At 37.5% G+C, this 18,938-nt stretch overlaps 1 protein-coding gene across 4 annotated transcripts in view; it reads right to left on the reverse strand.

The window, feature by feature from the left end:
- The window catches only part of USP32 (ubiquitin specific peptidase 32), a 229,520-nt gene that overhangs the window by 11,738 nt on the left and 198,844 nt on the right, over positions 1 to 18,938 (reverse strand). For all 4 annotated transcript variants that reach the window (XM_023732684.1, XM_023732686.1, XM_004377840.2 and 1 more), the window contains 6 exons: positions 17,839 to 17,990; positions 15,687 to 15,798; positions 14,300 to 14,511; positions 7,754 to 7,938; positions 3,996 to 4,082; positions 3,003 to 3,123 (listed from right to left, as the gene is read on the reverse strand). In XM_023732684.1, the coding sequence (XP_023588452.1) occupies positions 3,003 to 3,123; positions 3,996 to 4,082; positions 7,754 to 7,938; positions 14,300 to 14,511; positions 15,687 to 15,798; positions 17,839 to 17,990 (869 nt within the window). The remainder of the gene's footprint in view (positions 1 to 3,002; positions 3,124 to 3,995; positions 4,083 to 7,753; positions 7,939 to 14,299; positions 14,512 to 15,686; positions 15,799 to 17,838; positions 17,991 to 18,938) is intronic.

Here is an 18,938-nt window from a genome sequence, read left to right on the forward strand (position 1 = left end):
CAAAAATCTTCACAACTGGACCAATAAGCAACATCATGATAAATGGAGAAAACATTGAAACTGTCAAGGATTTCATTTTACTTGGATCCAAAATCAACAGTTATGGAAGCAGCAGTCAAGAAATCAGACGACGTATTGCATTGGGCAAATCTGCTGCAAAAGACCTCCTTAAAGTGTTAAAAAGCAAAGATGTCACCTTGAAGACTAAGGTGCGCCTGACCCAAGCCATGGTGTTTTTAATCGCCTCATATGCATGTAAAAGTTGGACAATGAATAAGGAAGACCAAAGAAGAACTGACGCCTTTGAATTATGGTGATAGTGAAGAATACTGAATGTACCATGGACTGCCAAAAGACCGAACAAATCTGTCTTGAAGAAATACAGCCAGAATATTCCTTAGAATATTCCTCTGGACATGTTATCAGGAAGGACCAGTCCCTGGAGAAAGACATCATGCTTGGTAAAGTAGAGGGTCAGCGAAATAGAGGATGACCCTCAACGAGATGGACTGACATGGTGGCTGCAACAATGAGCTCAAGCATAACAAGGATTGTGAGGATGGAGGAAGATCCTCGACAAGATGGACTGACATACTGGCTGCTACAATGAGCTCAAACATAACAAGGATTGTAAGGATGGTGCAGGACTGGGCAGTGCTTTGTTCTGTGCTCAACAGCACCTAACAACAACATCAACCCTTTTCCTCCATGTTGCTTTAACAGCTCATCCTTAACACAAAACATAGGGAATAAAGTAGTAACTTTCACACATTATAAAACCATTAAAAAAAGAAGGAACTCTAAGAAGTCATCTAGTTCAATTTTCTGTTAAGGAATGGGAGGTCCAGACAAGGGATGAAAACAAAGAACAAGAGTAACTGCTGTCTAGTTTTTTTTTCCCCTCCATTTACCAAATAAAGCATTCATGTAGAAATTTTGGAAAGCAGAGAAAAATGTAAAAAAGCAGGGAAATCCTTTATATTCTTAATACAGAGGCAACTACTGTCAAAATATTGGCAGGTTGTCTTCTGTCCTATTCCTAAATGGTATATATATTTTATTAATTGAAGGGATGTTTTCAGTATATGCAATTTTGTATTTTGCTTTTTCAAAAATATAACACAATTACATCCCCATATATGTCAGTAAAATAAAAATACCATCATTTTCAATGACTATAATATTTTATCCAATGACTACACCATGCTTTATTTAACCATTTCTCTAATATGGGACAAATATAAATTGTTTTTAATTTTTCACTATCCTAAAAAATGTTATGATGAATAATTCTCTGCATATTGTAAAGTATTTTCCTAGAATGAATTTCTAGAAGGGAAATCACTGGAATAAAAGACATAAAGCATTACTGGCAATAATTTTAATTTTTAATCAGTGTGTTTCCTTTACAAGCACATGCAGAGGCCACAGGTAGAAAGAGAACAGATTAGTCATGTGGCCCTACTCTGTGGCAAAGCAGGATATCTCAGTAGCACTTGGTTTCCATGGTATCCTAAGTGTATCACTGAAACTGTTAGTGGGGCAAGATTTAACCAGTCACATAACCCCTTCTTCCTATAAACAGGATGTCCTTCAGAGCACTTCATATTGCACACAGGGCTTGTTAAAAAGGGAAAGAGATTTACAGAGACAATTTTTCGTATCTGACAGGAGTGTCTTGTCAGAATAATGTCATAACAGATTTTGTGCTGCCAAAGATTTAGGAATTTTTCTATCAGTTGCTAAAATTTCTCCTCTTCCCAAAGGAGGCATGGCTGAGGTTACCGGACTACCTTGCTGTAGTGAGTGTGATCTGCTGGGACATCAACTTCTCTTCAGCTTCCTTTAGCTTTAGCCCAATGATCTTTCATCTGGGAACTATCCACAATTATACTCATCCTTGGCTAGAGAGGCTGCCAGGAGCCTCAGGGTGTGTGGGGCATACTGAGGGATCTCAAGGTAATTCAAGGTCATATTCCTTGCATTGATTCTTGTTGGGACAAGAACAAAAAAAAAATTAAGTTGGGAAACTGACAAAGCTATCTTGACACAATTGCTGGCAATTCAAGGAAGTTATACCCAGAATGGTGCATAGGGTTATAGCTTTGAGTAGTTGAGGCAGGGAAATTGGTAGTTTCCTCACTCCTCAATAGCACAAAGAGACAGAAAAGTCAATTACCATCACTAACCTACCTAAAGGGAGTATCCTAACAAAAAGGAAGTGCTTTAAGAAATAGTGAAGGCAATTTGCAACAATCAAGTGCAATAAAATACAAAAACCACACAATTCCTCATGTGAATTAAGAAATTTCCTTGACTCTGTTGCATCTACTATTCCTCAGATTTTTCATGTATCTGTCCACAAGCTACCTCGTCAATCTACTCTTCAAATAATATTTGGTTGATTAAAAACTGCCTGAGGCAAACATTTTTAGTATGCAGTTACTATTCTTTTTTAATTTTAAAAATTTAAAAAAAAATTTAAAAACTCCTCTAGTCAGAGAATGGCAGTAGAGGAGTGACAAGTTTAAAGAACAGCCATTGAGTCCTACTCTTCAATGTCCAGTCTTGAAACATTTCAGTCCTTTTTCTAATTTCTCTGATGACTATATCCATTAAGGGCAGCAGCTATAGCACTGGAATGCTTTTGAACTAAGTAGCTGTGGTTACCAAATCCTGTAGCTTCACTGATATTTACTAAACAGGCAGAGAGAGATTTCCTGCTTGATATACCATGGCCAGATAATACAACTTATTAATTATACCCAGGATTTTGTTTCAAGATTTATTTTATTTAAATGCCCCAATACAATTAACTCTAGTAGTGGGAAAACGGAGAAACTCAAGTGTCATGTCAATATATTAAGTGTCATAGAGGATGCCAATACACGCTTTTCTGGGTCTATTTAAATCGTCTAAAACAGAAATAGCATGATATATTTAAACTGGGATGAACTGCACATATTAAAAACCACCATCTTATGGTGGCCCTGAGTACTTACCCTTTCTTGTGATGTCTGATAGCGGAGGTGAAGGGCTGTAGGGTCCCAATCCACAGCAATGTAGGCATTTCCAATGAAAGCTCTGTCTTCCCCACAATCAATTTTACAGCCTCTGCAAAATCTAAAGGGGGAAAAAGGATTCACTGAAGAAGAAATAATTATGAACGATTCTAAGTTTTCTTTAACCTACATCTCTCCTTTCTTGGGCTTCACAATGGGCTTCTAGCTTCAGAGTCTGATAAATGCACAAATATTAGTAATTATTAATATTTCAGGGAATCATGCTGATAATTAACATTTCTCAAGTCTTTGGTTTTTCAAAGCACTTTGTAGCCACTTGTTAATCCAAATGAAGATGTGAGCTTTATGGTAAATAAATGATATGGAAATTGGATATTTGAGATAATACAGCTCCAAAGAAATCCTAAATTCAATTATTTAATGCTCTGAGGCAAGCAATTTATCTGGTATTAGTAACACTTATTTCCTTGTTTGAAAAGTGGCATGTTAAATAAATGTATATAAGAATCTATGGGGCTGAGGGGGGTGAGCGGAAACTGTGACAAAGCCATGGTTCCAATGCATATTTTAGACTCAGTTTATAAGTCTCTTACTACTTTTCGCTAAAGACTGACTTTAGTACTGTCAGGTATTTTCCCTGCTAGAACAAACTTCCACCAAGGTCTAGTAAGTAGACTATATTCTACTGGGGTCAGAATTGCCAAACTTATTTATTTTCAAGAATAATAGAATAATAATAACTATTGATCAAAAACTATGAATTTGGTGTGAATTGTAGAGTTTACAAAACTAAGTCTCAAAAGCAAAATCTACCTATTGACCTCACAACGAAGAGATGAATGAATAATTCCTAAGTTTATTTCAAGCTTCTCGCTCTTTGCTAGTCTCAAACCTGCAAACCTTATTAAAAAGGTACTTTATCTGAAGCTGCAATTCTACTAAAATTTTTCTTTTGCAGAAAGATCACTTTACCTATACCATGGGCACCAAGCACAGGAGTTCCCATCTTTCTGCACAACTCGTAGAGTGAATGGATATTGATAGCCCATACTGTCATCACTGAAACAGAAGAGAACATATATAGTATAAGAAGCATTTCTGGCTTGGGGTCCAACTCCTTTTCATCTTGCCTTTAAGTAACCCTAGGAAGGAGCATTTGTCACAGCAGTATGCTCAGGCTGACTGTTCAATGTGGCTTATCCTAATCCACTAGTTGTGGCCCTGTACCAACCACACTCTGGACTCCCATGTTGTATTCCTGCTTACAGCAGGGTGGACATACTAGGCTGCCAGATGCCCAAAATGAGTCCATGTGGTCCATGCAAATTTCACAAGGTAAGCCAATTGTGCAGTCATACATGGATATTGATAGCCCATACTGTCTAGTATCATGTCCAAATGTAAGTGAATGATAAGTGAAGAATCAAAAGAACAGTAAAGGGACAAAATGAGCAGATAGCACTCCTGCAGGGATCTATGTGGCACTTCTCTTCTCAACATTTCCTTTGCCTTTTTGCTCTAGCTGAAGCCTGGCTTTGCAGAGGACACTTCTTCCCTTACAGCCTCTTAAGTGATATTTATTCTCATACATCCCATACATCCTAGAACCTGGAGATGATATAGGTCTCCTCCTTACTCCTCTCTAGATAATTTTTACTTCCTTCGTTCTAAAAAAACTTAACTTCTTTGTAGCATGTGCTACTGAATGTAACACTACTATTCCTCCTTAGGAAGTGCATCTCTTCCTTATTCACTAAAGATTTTAGCATCTGGTTCACTGTATTTCTATCAATTCTGTTATTCTTGTTGACCTCAACATCAATATAATAAATTCAATAATACCTTGGCCTCTTCACTTCCAACAATAATTTCCTCCACCCTATCTAAGCCACCCTCTCCAAGGATCGTAATCTAGACTTTGTCAATAGAAACTTTACCACCTCCAGCACCTCACTTCTAAGTATTCTACCTTTGTAACCACCATCTCCTATCTTTTCAGATCACTTACTCTAGTATCACTACGATAACAATTCTTTGACTCAACTGAAATCTCTAATCTCAAATCCTTACTTTCTTCCTTCCTCCTGTCCCTCAAAATAATTACTCTTTTGCACAGACCTTAATTCCAGAAATTTGTCCATTTAATTTAAAATTTACTGATAAAAACATTCACAAAATGGAGAATTGTACAATGAACCCCCATGTATTCACCACTCAGCTATAATAATCATCAACTTTTGGCCACTTATTTCATCTATATCCTTACCTACTTCCACTAGATTCTTTGTTTTTTGAAAAATTTTATTGTAGTAAATATACATAACAAAAAATACCCATTTTAACAATTTTTAAGCGTATAATTCCATGACATTAATTATATTCACCATGTTGTGTAACCATGACCACTATCCATTTCCAAAAGCTTTTCATCACCCCAAACAGAAACTGAGTACGCCTTCAGCTATACTCCCACTTTCACCTGCCCACTAGCCCCTGGTAACTACTAATAAGCTTTGGTCCCTGTGCATTTGCCTTGTTTAGATACTTCGTATGTAGACACAGAGACTAGACTCCCTTCCCTCTCTGGAAGTGTGGTTCGATGCCACTTTAAGACGGCCACACTGAATTGAGGAGGGGATGGGACACAGGTGAGTAGAAACCCAAAGCTTTCCTTTTCGTTTATATGTCACATTTTTCTGGTTCCTATTTTCACAAAATTGATTCTGCCAGTTTCTGCTTGTTTTTTGGGTTTTTTTTTTTGTGTGTGTGTGTGTGTGTGTTGGGGTGGGGGGGTGTGCAGCTGCTTATTGCATCTTGCCCCAGGCCCCTACTAGATTATTTTGAAGGACATCACAGACATTATATCATTTCATCCATAAATATTTCAGTGTGTATCTCTAAAAGATAAGGTCTTATTATCTTTTTAATGTCTGCAGGATCATCCTCTCTTTAACCCACTCCATCCTCCATGCCTTCCTTCATCTACACCATTCCACTAAAACAGGTTTGCAAAGGTCACTGAAGACTGCCATTTTACAGAATCCAGTAGTTAATTACCAGTCTTTTTCTTAATCAATCAATAGTACATGAAACAGCTGATCACTCTTTCCTTGAAACACTTCTTTTACTGAGCTTTCTGGAATGCTACTCACTCCTGGTTTTCTTCTTACATCACTGGCTGCTTATTCTCAAACTCCTGTTTTGCCTCCTCCTTCTCTTCTCAACCTCTAAATGTTGTAATGCCACATGAATTAAATCTTGGGCATCGTCCATATCTAACTCTCCCTTTCTAAGTGACATCATCTGGTCTCATGGTTATAAATACCAACTATTTGTTGATGACAAGCATATTTATCTCCAGCAAAGAACAATGAGGTGTATTTCCTACTCGGATATATAATAAACCCGTTGCTGTCGTGTCGATTCTGACTCACAGTGACCGCACAGAACTGCCCCATAGGGTTCCCAAGGAGTAGCTGGCGGATTTGAATTGCTGACCTTTTGGTTAGCAGCCAGGCTCTTAACCACTGTGTTCTGGATATATAACAGAATAGGCATGCTGAATTTAACTTGATTCCTGTCATCTCTTGCCAAAATCTGTTCCTTCTCCAGTCTTCCTCATTTCTCTAAATGGTACCAACAACTGCTCAGGCTGAAAACCCAGCTTAAACTCCTGTTTCCCTCATAATCCACATCTAATTCATACATCTTCATCTAGAAGTCTTTTAATTCACTCAGACTTTCACTTAAAATTTAGGCTAGTCCAGTTGTCATTTTTACTAAACACATTTACCAACTAAACTGCTTATCTATTACTTGCAGTTTTCCTTTAACATTTATTTACCTTCAGTCTCATCCTAATCATCAAAAGACCCTGTACCATAACAAACAGTCATCAGCAGAGAGAACTTCTTTACTCAGTTAACACAGAAGCAGAACTCTTACTTGCATCCTGATAGTAACAAAACAATCTGCAATTCCATTGAGATATAAATGAGCCACCAGATCCCAATAATACAAAGTAAATACCTTTACTAATCCAACAGAACACTGGTAGAGGGAATGGAGAGAAAACAGAAGATGCTTACTTTCTTTACCCAGACTTAATAAAATTATTCCATGTTAAAATGACATAGTATGGAAACAATCCAACTGAACCATTTGTTACAGCATGAAAATTTTCAGAGATCATATATATATAAGCACACTGTTGCTCCCATTCTGAATTTCAGAGGACTACGGAGGTCTCCTGGTGCAGTGGTTAAATGTTATGGCTGCTAAACAAAAGGTCGGCAGTTTAAATCCACGAGTTGCTCCTTGGAAACCCTATGGGGCAGTTCTACCCTGTCCTATAGGGTCGCTATGAGCTGGAATCGACTTGACGGCAACTTTTTTTTTTAATGATATGAATTTCCTGATGAAATCAAACCCTCTACTTTTGCAATAACCGAAGACAAAGATATTACCTGAAACATTAACAGGAGGAATTCAGGCAAGAAATTAGAGAATGGAAGGATTGTTAGACACCGGAAGGTCTAGGTGACTAATGGAAGCTGTATATTCTTTCCTACTCAAAATATCAAATCAAATGGTTGAATTGGTCTGTTCACTAGATGGTTCTTAAAAGAGTAATTAATTTGACATAGAATCACACAGAATTCACATAAATTATAATTATTACTCTTCCAGAGCTGGAAGCCACAAGGTCTAGGTTGATCTCTTGAACTCACCAATCCTGAGCATGGTTACTAGCTTCCTGAGGTGGGAGTGGGCTGGCTAACCGAGATACTTGAATCCAAACAGCATCATACAGGTCTTTCTTCCGCGTATGCACAGTACATGGAACAATCAGTGGCATTCCAAAGAGGCTGGGGCGATTCTTCTGAGACGACAGGAAATAAAGTTCTGTTCGCATCTATATGTACAAACAAAGAGAAGAGAGAGCTGAGAAGATAGGCCTCTGATTCCTTCATTTCCTTTTGCTAAGACTGCCAATGACACACATCACTACCATTTTCTTCTCTTTATTTATGAAATCATCTTTCTTAGTATGAAGAGAATGGCGAATTAAAGTGGGATCACTGAAAAGTTGAGGTATTGCCAATTTGAGCATTGTTGCCTATCAAACTTGGTTTTCAGCATCTAATATTTTCAAACTACAGTTTTCTCTGACAAACGTTTCTCACACACACTGAATCACACGTCAAAACTAATAATACTTTCATACATCAAGGCTCTTAAATAATAAAAACCATTTCTCTAGAAAACATGCCAGTAAATAAAAAACTCCCTCAAAATGCAATTTTCTCAGAATAAGCTTCCCAAACTTTTGTGGAGTGTGAAATCCAGTTATTTAGTTTCATGACATTATTCACGTTCCTAAAAGCAGCTAAGTGGCTTTACTCTCTTATTTCTTAAATATCTGATAGAATAAAAGTAAGATAAAATTTCAAAATATTTGCTTTGAGTATGTTAAGGAGATTTTTATGATATTCCTTAATATAAAGATATTGTATAGTACTAGCTTGGAAATGGCTACTGCATAAAACCAAAGTTTAGTATAATAGAAGAGTTGGTGGGAGTTGAGGACTGCTCAAAAAGCTGCTGAACTCTTGGACATTAATTTATAAAAACTTTGGTCTTATGTAGTAGTTAGAAAGGCTAAACCAACAATGTATAAACTCACCAGGGGATAACTAGTTTCTATGTGAAAAGATCCTTCTTTATTTCAGATTCTCAAACATTTGTCATTATTCATTCAAGCTTAGCTAAATACATGATTTTAAGACTCCATTTCAGTACAACTATTTTTTAAAAGTCTAAAAACTTAGATTAGTTCTTCTCTCCTTAAACCTCCACTTTTCCTCCACTATAAATTCTTAACAAATGACTTATTTTACCAATTTATAAATGAGACCACCTGGGAACCACAATGATCTCTCTCTTCTATTCTTCTCAATATATCTCTTTTCTAATCCCAGACCGTTTTCATTCTCTCGAAGGTAACTTTTCTCAGTGCCAGGCAGCCCAGACCTGCTCACTTCCTCAAAGGATGATGCTCCCCATTCTGCCTCACCAGGAATTTTCCTCTTGTCCTCTTCTAATGACGTTTTCTCTCACCTGACCTAAATATGCCAAATTCTTGCTGTATTTCTTTACTTGGTTACACTGCTAAGCTTTTTCAGTTTTCATACTTTTCAACTTCTCTGATCCATGTAATCACTTTTTTCTTTCCTGAAACTGACTGGCCATTTAGCTGCTGTGTCAATACACTATTTCTCCCTTTACCTCTCTGAATATTCTTGCCTATGTTGCCTTGCTTTACTCCCTTCTTTTTCTACCTTGCATAGAGAAGTAGAAGGAAAATAAAATGCTTTCAAAATAACTGAACCATGAGGTCAAAAGGGTCTGAAAGAAGAAGGTGGCAATGAAAATGAAGAAATTATGAATTCAAGTAGTATTTTGAAAGAACTTAAAGAGCATAGTGATATACTGAATATCGGGTTTTATAATGAAAAACAAAACTAAGAACGCTCTCAGTTTTTAGCCTTTGGCATGGAAGAATGGTGTCTTTCGCAGAAATAATGGGGAAAGGGAGTTGACTTGGGATAGACAGACGGTAAAACTAATTTTAAGCATTCCCAAATGCAACTGGCTAGTTCATGCAGGAAACTGGAAATAGATGACTGGCTAAAAAGTGAAAATTCAGGATGACAACATGGCTTTATGGTTCAACAATTAGAAAACTCTGTATGTAATGCTTACCACTTACCTAGTACTTTACATACACTATAAAACTGTATGTACATGATAACTGAGGAGTTGTTTTCTAAGAAAGATTTTAAATAGCACACTTGAGTGCTTAGTATACAATCTGATAATGCTTGCTAAGTAAGAGATAGAGAAATACATGACTCTCCCAATTATTTCAGCTGATGGGACCAGCTGGAGCTGTGCTTAAGGGCAATTTCAAGTCACAGATGTATCCCTGGGTTCTCGAGGCTGTCACCTCATAGTACCCTGGAACATCGTCCATATGGTCAGAAAATCACTTTACATCAAAGGCTACTAATTCAAAGGGTGTAAAAGTATATTTCAAAGAATTATCATAAAGCAAATAGCTGTGTAATCACCACTCCGTTCAAGAAAACAGAATACTGCCAGTATTGCAAGAGCCTCCCTCTTGATTCCTCCCAAAAGTAACTGTTATCCTCGTTTTTTATGGTAATCACTTCCTTGCTTTTAGCTATAGTTTCATACCCTATGCATATATAAATACTTATTTTCCCTGTTTCTGAAGTTTATATAAACAGAATCATAAATTTTCTTTTGTGTCTGTTTTTTTCCCCCCTCAATGTTATGTTTATGAGATTCATTTATATTAGGACTAACTATAATTTCATTCATTTTCATTGCTGTATGATATTCTGCTGTACGAGTATACCACAATTTCCTTATCCTTTCTACCATTAATGGTCATGGTATTTTCAGTTCTAGGCTATTACAAATAATGCTGCTATGAACATTCCCATACATATCTCCTGGTGCATGTATCTGTTGGGTGGATATCTAAGAGGAGAACTGCTTATCTTTAACTAGAAAACTATCTTCCAAAGTAGCTCTATCAATTCACACTCTCATAAGACTTCCTGATGCTCCATTATCCTTACCAACACTATCAGTCTACTTAACACTGTGCAGTGGTATCTTAATGTGGTTTTAATTTACATTTCCCTGATTACTAGTGAGGTTGATCACTTTTCCATATGTTTATGGGCTATTTGGATAACTTTTTTGTGAAGTGCCTATTCAAGTATCTGGACCATTTTTTTTAACTGCACTGTTTTCTTAATGACTTATAGGAGTTCTTTACAGTTTCTGGATTGAGTCTTTTTTGTTGGTTATGAGTTACAAAAATCTTCTACTCTGAGACTTGCCTTTTCACTCTCAATGTCTTTTGATGGAACTAACGTTCTTAATTTTAATGAAGTCCAATATCTTCCCTTACAGTTAGTGCTTTCTCTGTCTCATTTAAGCAGTCGTCCCCTTCACTAAGGTCATAAATATATCTTTATTATCTTCCAGGGGCTGTTTTATTGTTTTACTTTTCATATTTAGTTCTACAATCCACCTGGAATTGATTTTTGTATGGTTAAGAGGTAGGTGTCAAGTTTCATACAGATATCCGATTGTTCCAGCACCATTTACTGAAAAAACTCTCTCACTGTTCTGCAATACCATCTTTGTTATAAATCAAGTGTTCACACTTGTTTCTATGTTCTTTATTTTATTCCATTGGCTTCTTTGTCTATTCTTGAATTAATATCTATTGTCTTAAGTATCATCTTTTTATAAGATAAATCTTGATATACAGTAGATCAATTCCTCATGTCTTAATTCAAGAAAGTCTTGGCTATTCTTGGTGCTCTGTACTTTCACATAATAGGATCACCTTATCAAGTTACATGCATGCACACACACACAATTTGCGTTTTTATTGGGATTGTGCAATGAATCTATACATCAATTGCAGAGAACTGGTATCTTTAAAATATTGAGTCTTCTAATCCATGAACGTGGTTTATTTCTTAAAATACCTGCGTCTTCTTTAATTTCTATCAATACTATTTTATTGTTTTCTGTATTGCTGTCTTACATATTATTTGTTAAGTTTATTCCTAGATACTTGATTTTTTTGACACTATGATAAATGGTATCTGTAGTAGGTTGAATGGTGACCCCCCAAAAGATATGTCTATATCCTAATACCCAAAACCTGTGAATGTGTCCTTATTTGGAAAAAGAATCTTTGCAGATGCAATTAAGTAAGGATCTCAAGATGAGATCATCCTGGATTATCTGGGCAGACTGTAAATCCAATGAAAAGTGTCCTTGTAAGAGAAAGGCAGAGGGAAAATGAAAAGAAGACCATGTGTAGACAGGATTGGAGTTATGCAACCTCAACAAGGAATGCCTGGAGCCACCAGAGGCTAAAGAGGCAAGGAAGGATTCTCCCCCTAGGGTATTCAGAGAGAGCATGGCCCTGCCAATTCCTTAAATTTGGACTTCTGGTCTCAAGAACTGTGAGAAAATAAATTTCTGTGACTGCGGTGCAATGAATTACTTAATACAGCCCTTCAAGCCATGGTCTTTGTGACTTACACACAATGATTGAGTGAGACTACACAAATAAGGTATATGGAACCTGTGATGGTTGGGGTTACGTGTTGATTTGGCTGGGCCATGGTTCCTTCCCAGTATTGTGTGGCTGTCCTCCACCTTATGTGTTGTGGATCCTGACCTCTACATGTTGATGACACAGGATTAGTGTAAGGTGTATACTGGGTCACAGCTTTGCAGGAGGGCTTGACTCAAGCCTCACCCTTACTAAAGTTATGCCCTTCCCTGGGGTGTGGCCTGCATCTAAGATATATGTTTTTGTCCTGGTGAGGCCCACCAGCTCTGCTTCTGCATCCACGACTGGTTCATAACCAACTAACCTCCCCAGAGATCTGCTGTCTGACCTGCCGATTCTAGGATTCGCTGGTCTCCACAGTCCCTTGGGCCGGCGGCCTAGTGTGTGACCTGATTCACCAGCTTCCACAGCCTTGTGAGCCAGCAGCCTGGGGTCTGAACTGCCAGTTTCGGTTCATCTGCTCCTGCAGCCACGTGGGTAGGGGAAAGCCTACGCCTGACCCACAAATTTGGGACTTGCCAGCCTTCTTTTATGCGGTTGGTGAGTTCTGAGAGTCGCTGCCACGAATTAGGGAACCCAAAGACGGGAGGGAGAGTGCTGAAGGGATAGGGAGTAGTTGATGTTAGAGATGATGGAGTGGTACAGCAGCCTGGAAAAGCTGGACATTAGGACATCTTTAACCTCTGCCTCATAGGAACCAGTTCTGTGCTGATCCTTATAAAAGAAATTATTCATTTAGTGACCTAAGCCAACACCAGCCTTAGGAATTAAATTGATACAATCCCTTTTTTTTTTTCACAATTTCTTTTTCTTTTGTTGCTGTTATATAATTAATATACTTGATTTTTGTATTGATCATATATCCAGCATCCTTACTAAACTCAGTCCATTTGCATTTTAAATGAGAAAGGAACAGTACATTTTATCCTATAAATATAATAAATAAAATGGGAATAAAAATTAAAAAAGGAAACCAGAAAAAATTCATCAACAAAATAGGATAGAAAATAGGAGACAAAGACTGAGGAGAAGAGTAAGCAAAGACTGAAGAGGGAAAAATAGAACAGACAGCCAAGCCTGGTATCTTGTGATATCAGGTTAAACTGTTTTGGTCAGATTCTGATGTTTACTTTGCTTTAATCATCACTGAAAGTAGTAATTTGTCCCTTGGAAATCAGAAAACTAGACAGAATTCTGAACAGAGGTAGGGGTGACTAACGAATCTTAAAAATTATCTAGCAGCCCCTCTCCCTCATTTTACAAAATTAGGAAACCAAGGCTTAAAAAGGTTAATCAGCTATGTAGTGGCAGAATTAGAACTAAAACAGGTTGCTCGATTCCTAGTCCAGTGCTATTACTACTCTACCAAATTGCCATTATATATGATTATCTCTTTAACAATTATCCACTGATCAGTTTTTCCTAACTTGCTTTGTTTTTATCAAAGAATCAGTCTTCAATGTAGTAGCCACATATTAGTTAGTCTACCAAGGGAGGAATTATGCACAGCTTATCTTGCCCAAAAACATTCCCGTGTCCTCAAAAAGAAACTGCCTTCTCCAAGGGCTCCACACTTACATGGCAGAGAAGATATACATGCCTACACAAATGTACGGTGTTGTTAGGGGCTGTCGAGTTGATTTCAACTCATAGTGACCACATGTGACAGACTAGAACTGCCCTGTAGGGTTTTCTAGGCTGTAATCTTTATGGTAGAAGACTGCCAGGTCTTTCTCTCACGGAGCTGCTGACTGAGTGGGCTTGAACCGCCAACCTTTCGGTTAGCAGCAGAACGTTTAACTGTTCTGCCAACAGAGCTCCTTACGTGAACTTATAGGAGACACAAACTTCTTAAAGAAGTAGGACTCTGATGCATCTGCTATCCTGCTGTGTCTTAATATGAGTGAGGAATGTCCTTTCATACATAGGCCATCATGTGCGATAATAAATCCTGGCTGTAATCACTCCATTACCATATGCAAACATAAATTCAATGAAGATGTTGCAAAGACAGAAAATGACTATGCCCCACAAATGAGACTGGCAAGACCAGCAGTAACTTGGCTAACATTTAACTAACCATTTTTCGGTGGACTGCAATGATGTAGCCTGTAAAGCGGTTGTCAGGAAGAGATGGCACATGACCATTCACCATTCCATTTGTGAAGTTCTTCTCTGTTCCACATGGCACAACAGTGTTTGGCATTCCATTGGGGATGAATATTGGTCGGGGCAAGTCTCCACTGGTGGTTAGGGTGAACATTCCATTTGTAGATGGGGAAGAGGAGAAATCTATAAATTCAAAGGTAAGTACAGCACCATAAGCACTTGAGGTACCATTTTATCCTGGCTCTTTTCTCAAGTATCCTGGGGATCCAAACCATCGATAGTGTAGTCCCTTCGAACACAGGGCAGGCAGAAATCATAGCTCAAATAATAATTCTAGGTTGACTAGAAGACTTTTTTTGTGTATGGAAGATTTCAACTTCAGGCTTTACCTCAACTCATACTGAGTAAATAACAAAGCAAGAGTATCTGCTGGAAACTGCAAGCAGAGTTTTGCAAAAACCTATATCAGCACCATGTTGTGGCACACACAGAGTTCTTCTACTTGTTTTCTTTGTGGCATTCCTCCATTCCTCTAAATCTGCTTCGTACAATATGGTAGCTTTGAGCCAGATGTTACTTTTTACCTTAAAATTAAATTAAAAAATTATTTCTTCAGTCTCACTAGCCACATTTCAAGTGCTCAAGAGCCCATGTCACTAGTGGCTACCGTATTGGACAGTACAGATTACAGAAAATTTCCATCATCACAGAAAGTTCTATTGGACAGTGTTGCTCTAAACAAAGCAAAAGCAAATCCTCTACCAATCTACCATGAGTCCTACCTACCAACCACCACTAGTCCTACCTACTAAGTGTCAATGAGAGGAGCCTCTAACGGACTTAAGAGAGGGTTCACTATCTGGAGACTTATTCTCTAGGAAGTCCTTTATAGTTGGGGAATAAACTTAATTATCAGCAGTATAGAGAGGAATGGACAAAGCATATTAATAGCTGAAAGACTCATTGGATTAGCATATTAAATCACATGTAATATTAGACAAACAGATTTCTGTTTAGCTATGTTTATGCTTATGTTTTCTGATAGTATGCTCCTCTTGTATCATCTGCTGTGGTGTTAGTTTTAAATAAGAGTTAAAAGAGATCTGGAATTCCATTGGTAAATTACCTAATAACTAGCTACCTAGTTGGCTTGGGTCAGAGTCATTTAGGTTCTTTGGATTTTAGGTTTCTCATCTATACAATGAGAAACTTGAGCCAAATGATCACTAGAGCTTCCTTCTAGCTCAAAAATTCTTTTGTTTTAATATCCTCAACCCCAACAAATATAAACACTATGGCAACTCTCAGATCACCTTTTAAAGCTGAGTTTATAAGGAGAAGCTTCAGTTCTACCTTACCTGTCTGTACTGGACTAGACGATGAAATAGGAGATCCAGGGATGGGAATCTCAAATGCACATAGGAATCCACTCACTGAGAGTCGTACTTTTTGGTTGTCCTGAGGGAAGTTCTATAAAAAAAGAAGCAAGATTAGAGAGTGGAGATGTTTCAGATAAAATGGAAAATCATCTCTCTGATGTATTTGAAGCAAATGTCTTAGCTGCTCAATAAAACAAACAAGATGATTGAATAATTTTTCTCAACTAACTAAAAAATGAATGGTTAATAAAACAGCTGAAAAATAACCTCACTGTCAAAAAAAAAAACGAAAAAACAACCCATCATCCTTTCCATAGGAAGGAAGTACATTGTATATAATTGACTTTTTAAGTTTTGTCCTTTTCTTCAAGCATTTAAACTCAAAACCCTTAGAGAGACTGTGCCTTTGCACTTCATATGAAAAAAGTATCAACAAGGTAAGAGTTCGGTCAGAAACCTCAAAGATAAATATAAATCATACCTATGGTAGGAGCTCAACTTAAGGTAGGCTATATATTTATTAGATTGTGTCAATTTATTTTTATTTGCTAATTTCTTAGTGTGTTCAAAGGCCAAGTAGACATAAATATTCACCAAAAAATAATACTCAAAAATACACATTTATAACTATTGTTGTGATGCATAGTGACCCTAAGTACAACAGAACGAAACACACTGCCCGGTCCTGCACCATCCTCACAATCCTTGCTACGCTTGAGTCCACTGTTGCAGTCATTGTGTCAATCCATCTAGTTAAAGTCTTCCTCTTTGTCACCAACCCTCTACTTTACCAAGCATGATGTCCTTCTCCAGGGACTGGTCCCTCCTGATAACATCCAAAGTACGTGAGATGAAGTCTCGCCATCCTCACTTCTAAGGAGAATTCTGGCTGTACTTCTAACTTCTAACAAGACAGATTTGTACACTCTTCTGGCAGTCCATGGTATATTCAATATTCTTCGCCAACACCATAATCCAAAGAGATCCATTTTTCTTTGGTGTTCCTTATTCGTTGTCCAGCTTTCACACGCGTATGAGGTGATTGAAAATACCATGGCTTGGGTCAGACACACCTTAGTCCTCCAAGTGACATCTTTCTTTTTAATACTTTAAAGAGGTCTTTTGCAGCAGATTTGCCCAATGCAATATGTCATTTGATTTCTGGACTGTTGCTTCCATGGGTATTGATTGTGGATCCACGTAAAATGAAATCCTTGACAACTTCAGTATTTTCTCCGTTTATCATTAATTATAACTACATAAAACACCTTAAACTAGGAAGAATTCTACTGCAGTGGTGATACAGAAGGGTACTCAAGTGTGGCAGCAGCAGTCTTTGGGGGAAACCTATACTGGAGTGACACAAGTAGATTCCTCCATATAGGTAGTCGTGGGCTTCATATTTCCCATTTTTAAAAATACCGCCATCATTATTACACCTCTATTCTAGTAGATTGAGAAATGACTTGCTGGCAGTGGGTTTGGTTTTTTTTTTTTTTTTTTGTTATTCTAGTAGGTAACCGTTTTAAATTTCTGGGTTGAAAACTTGGTAAGTCTTTTTTGTCCAGTTTTTGTTGTATTTTATTATCTCAATCACCTCATATGCATGTGAAAGCTGGACAATGAATAAGGAAGACCGAAGAAGAACTGATGCCTTTGAATTATGATGCTGGTGAAGAACGCTGAATATACCATGACTGCCAGAAGAATGAAGAAATCTGTATAGGAAGAAGTACAGCCAGAATGCTCCTTAGAAGTGAGGATGGCAAGACTTCATGTCACGTACTTTGGATGTTATCAGGAGGGACCAGTCCCTGGAAGAGGACATCATGCTTGGTAAAGTAGAGGGTCAGGGAAAAGAAGGAAGAGTCTCAACAAGATAGACTAACATCATGGCTGCAACAATGGGCTCAAATAAAGCAACAATTGTGAGGATGGCACAGATTGGGCAGCATTTAATTCTGTTGTACACAGGGTCGCTATGAGTCAGAACTGACTCAACAGCAGCTAACAACATTATCTCTCTTGGTCATTTAAAATAATTAATTCTAATAATGTTTTAAGAATTGGGAAAACTATGATCTTTGAAGGATGGAATCAAGCGTTTCCTAGACAGAGTAGTCAATATTACCTTTATGTTGGAACTATGTACTTCTGCAAGAAGAATTTGTTCTGATTTAAGTCCACAGAGATCACTCAGCTGTTTTTTTAAACCTGTGTACTTTTCATCCATATTCAGTCTTAGTCCATACCGTATAGGGGTAGTACCATCTAGCTTAATAACTGTGAATAGAAAAGAGCTTTCATCAGTAAAATGCAAGTTTCACTGAAAGCCTTCCACTGGCAGATATATCAGACTTGCAAATAGCAAACATTTCAGCCAGAATTTTTATTTTATACATAAAATGCTACAATAGACGGTATTTAGGGATACTACTGAGTGAAATGAGTATTTTTTGATGTTCATCTGGTATAGAAATGTGAGTGGTTTGGCAAGTTTTGTTTTTTTTTTAAACTGATGTGAAATTCATATAACATACAATTAACCACTTTGAAGTGTACAATTCAATGGTATTTACTACATCTACAATGTTATACAACCACTACCTCTTTCTAGTTACAAAACTTTTTCTCCAATCCCAGAATAACACCTCATACTCATTAAGTAACCACTCCTTATTATACCTTCCTCCAAGCCCCTGGCAACTACTGATCGGCTTTCTGTCTGTATGGATTTGCCAATTCTGGATATTTCACATAAAAGGAATCACAGAATATGCGATCTTTTGTGTCTTGCTTCTTTCACTTAGCAAGAATGTTTTCAAGGTTAATCCAAGTTGTAGCCTGTAGCAGGATTTCATTTCTTTTTATGGCTGAATAATATTACATTGCCCGTGTATACCACAATTTGCTTATCCATTCATCAGCTGATAGACATTTGGGCTGTTTCCACCTTTGGCTGCTATAAACATTCGTGAACAAGTTTACGTGTAGACATATGTTTTCACTTCTCTTGGATATATACTTGGGAGTGGAATTGCTGGGTCATATGGTAATTATATCTTTAACTTTTTGAGGAACCGCCAAATTGTTTTCCACAGTGGCTGCATCATTTTATGTTCCACCAGCAATGGACAAGGGTTCCTATTTCTCCACATTCTCTCCAACACTTATTCTCATTTTTTAAAATATAGCCATCCTAGTGGGTATGAAGTGGTAACTCACTGTGGT

The sequence above is a fragment of the Trichechus manatus genome, unplaced genomic scaffold (assembly GCF_000243295.1).
Source record: "Trichechus manatus latirostris isolate Lorelei unplaced genomic scaffold, TriManLat1.0 scaffold00054, whole genome shotgun sequence".
Classification (NCBI taxonomy): domain Eukaryota; kingdom Metazoa; phylum Chordata; class Mammalia; order Sirenia; family Trichechidae; genus Trichechus; species Trichechus manatus.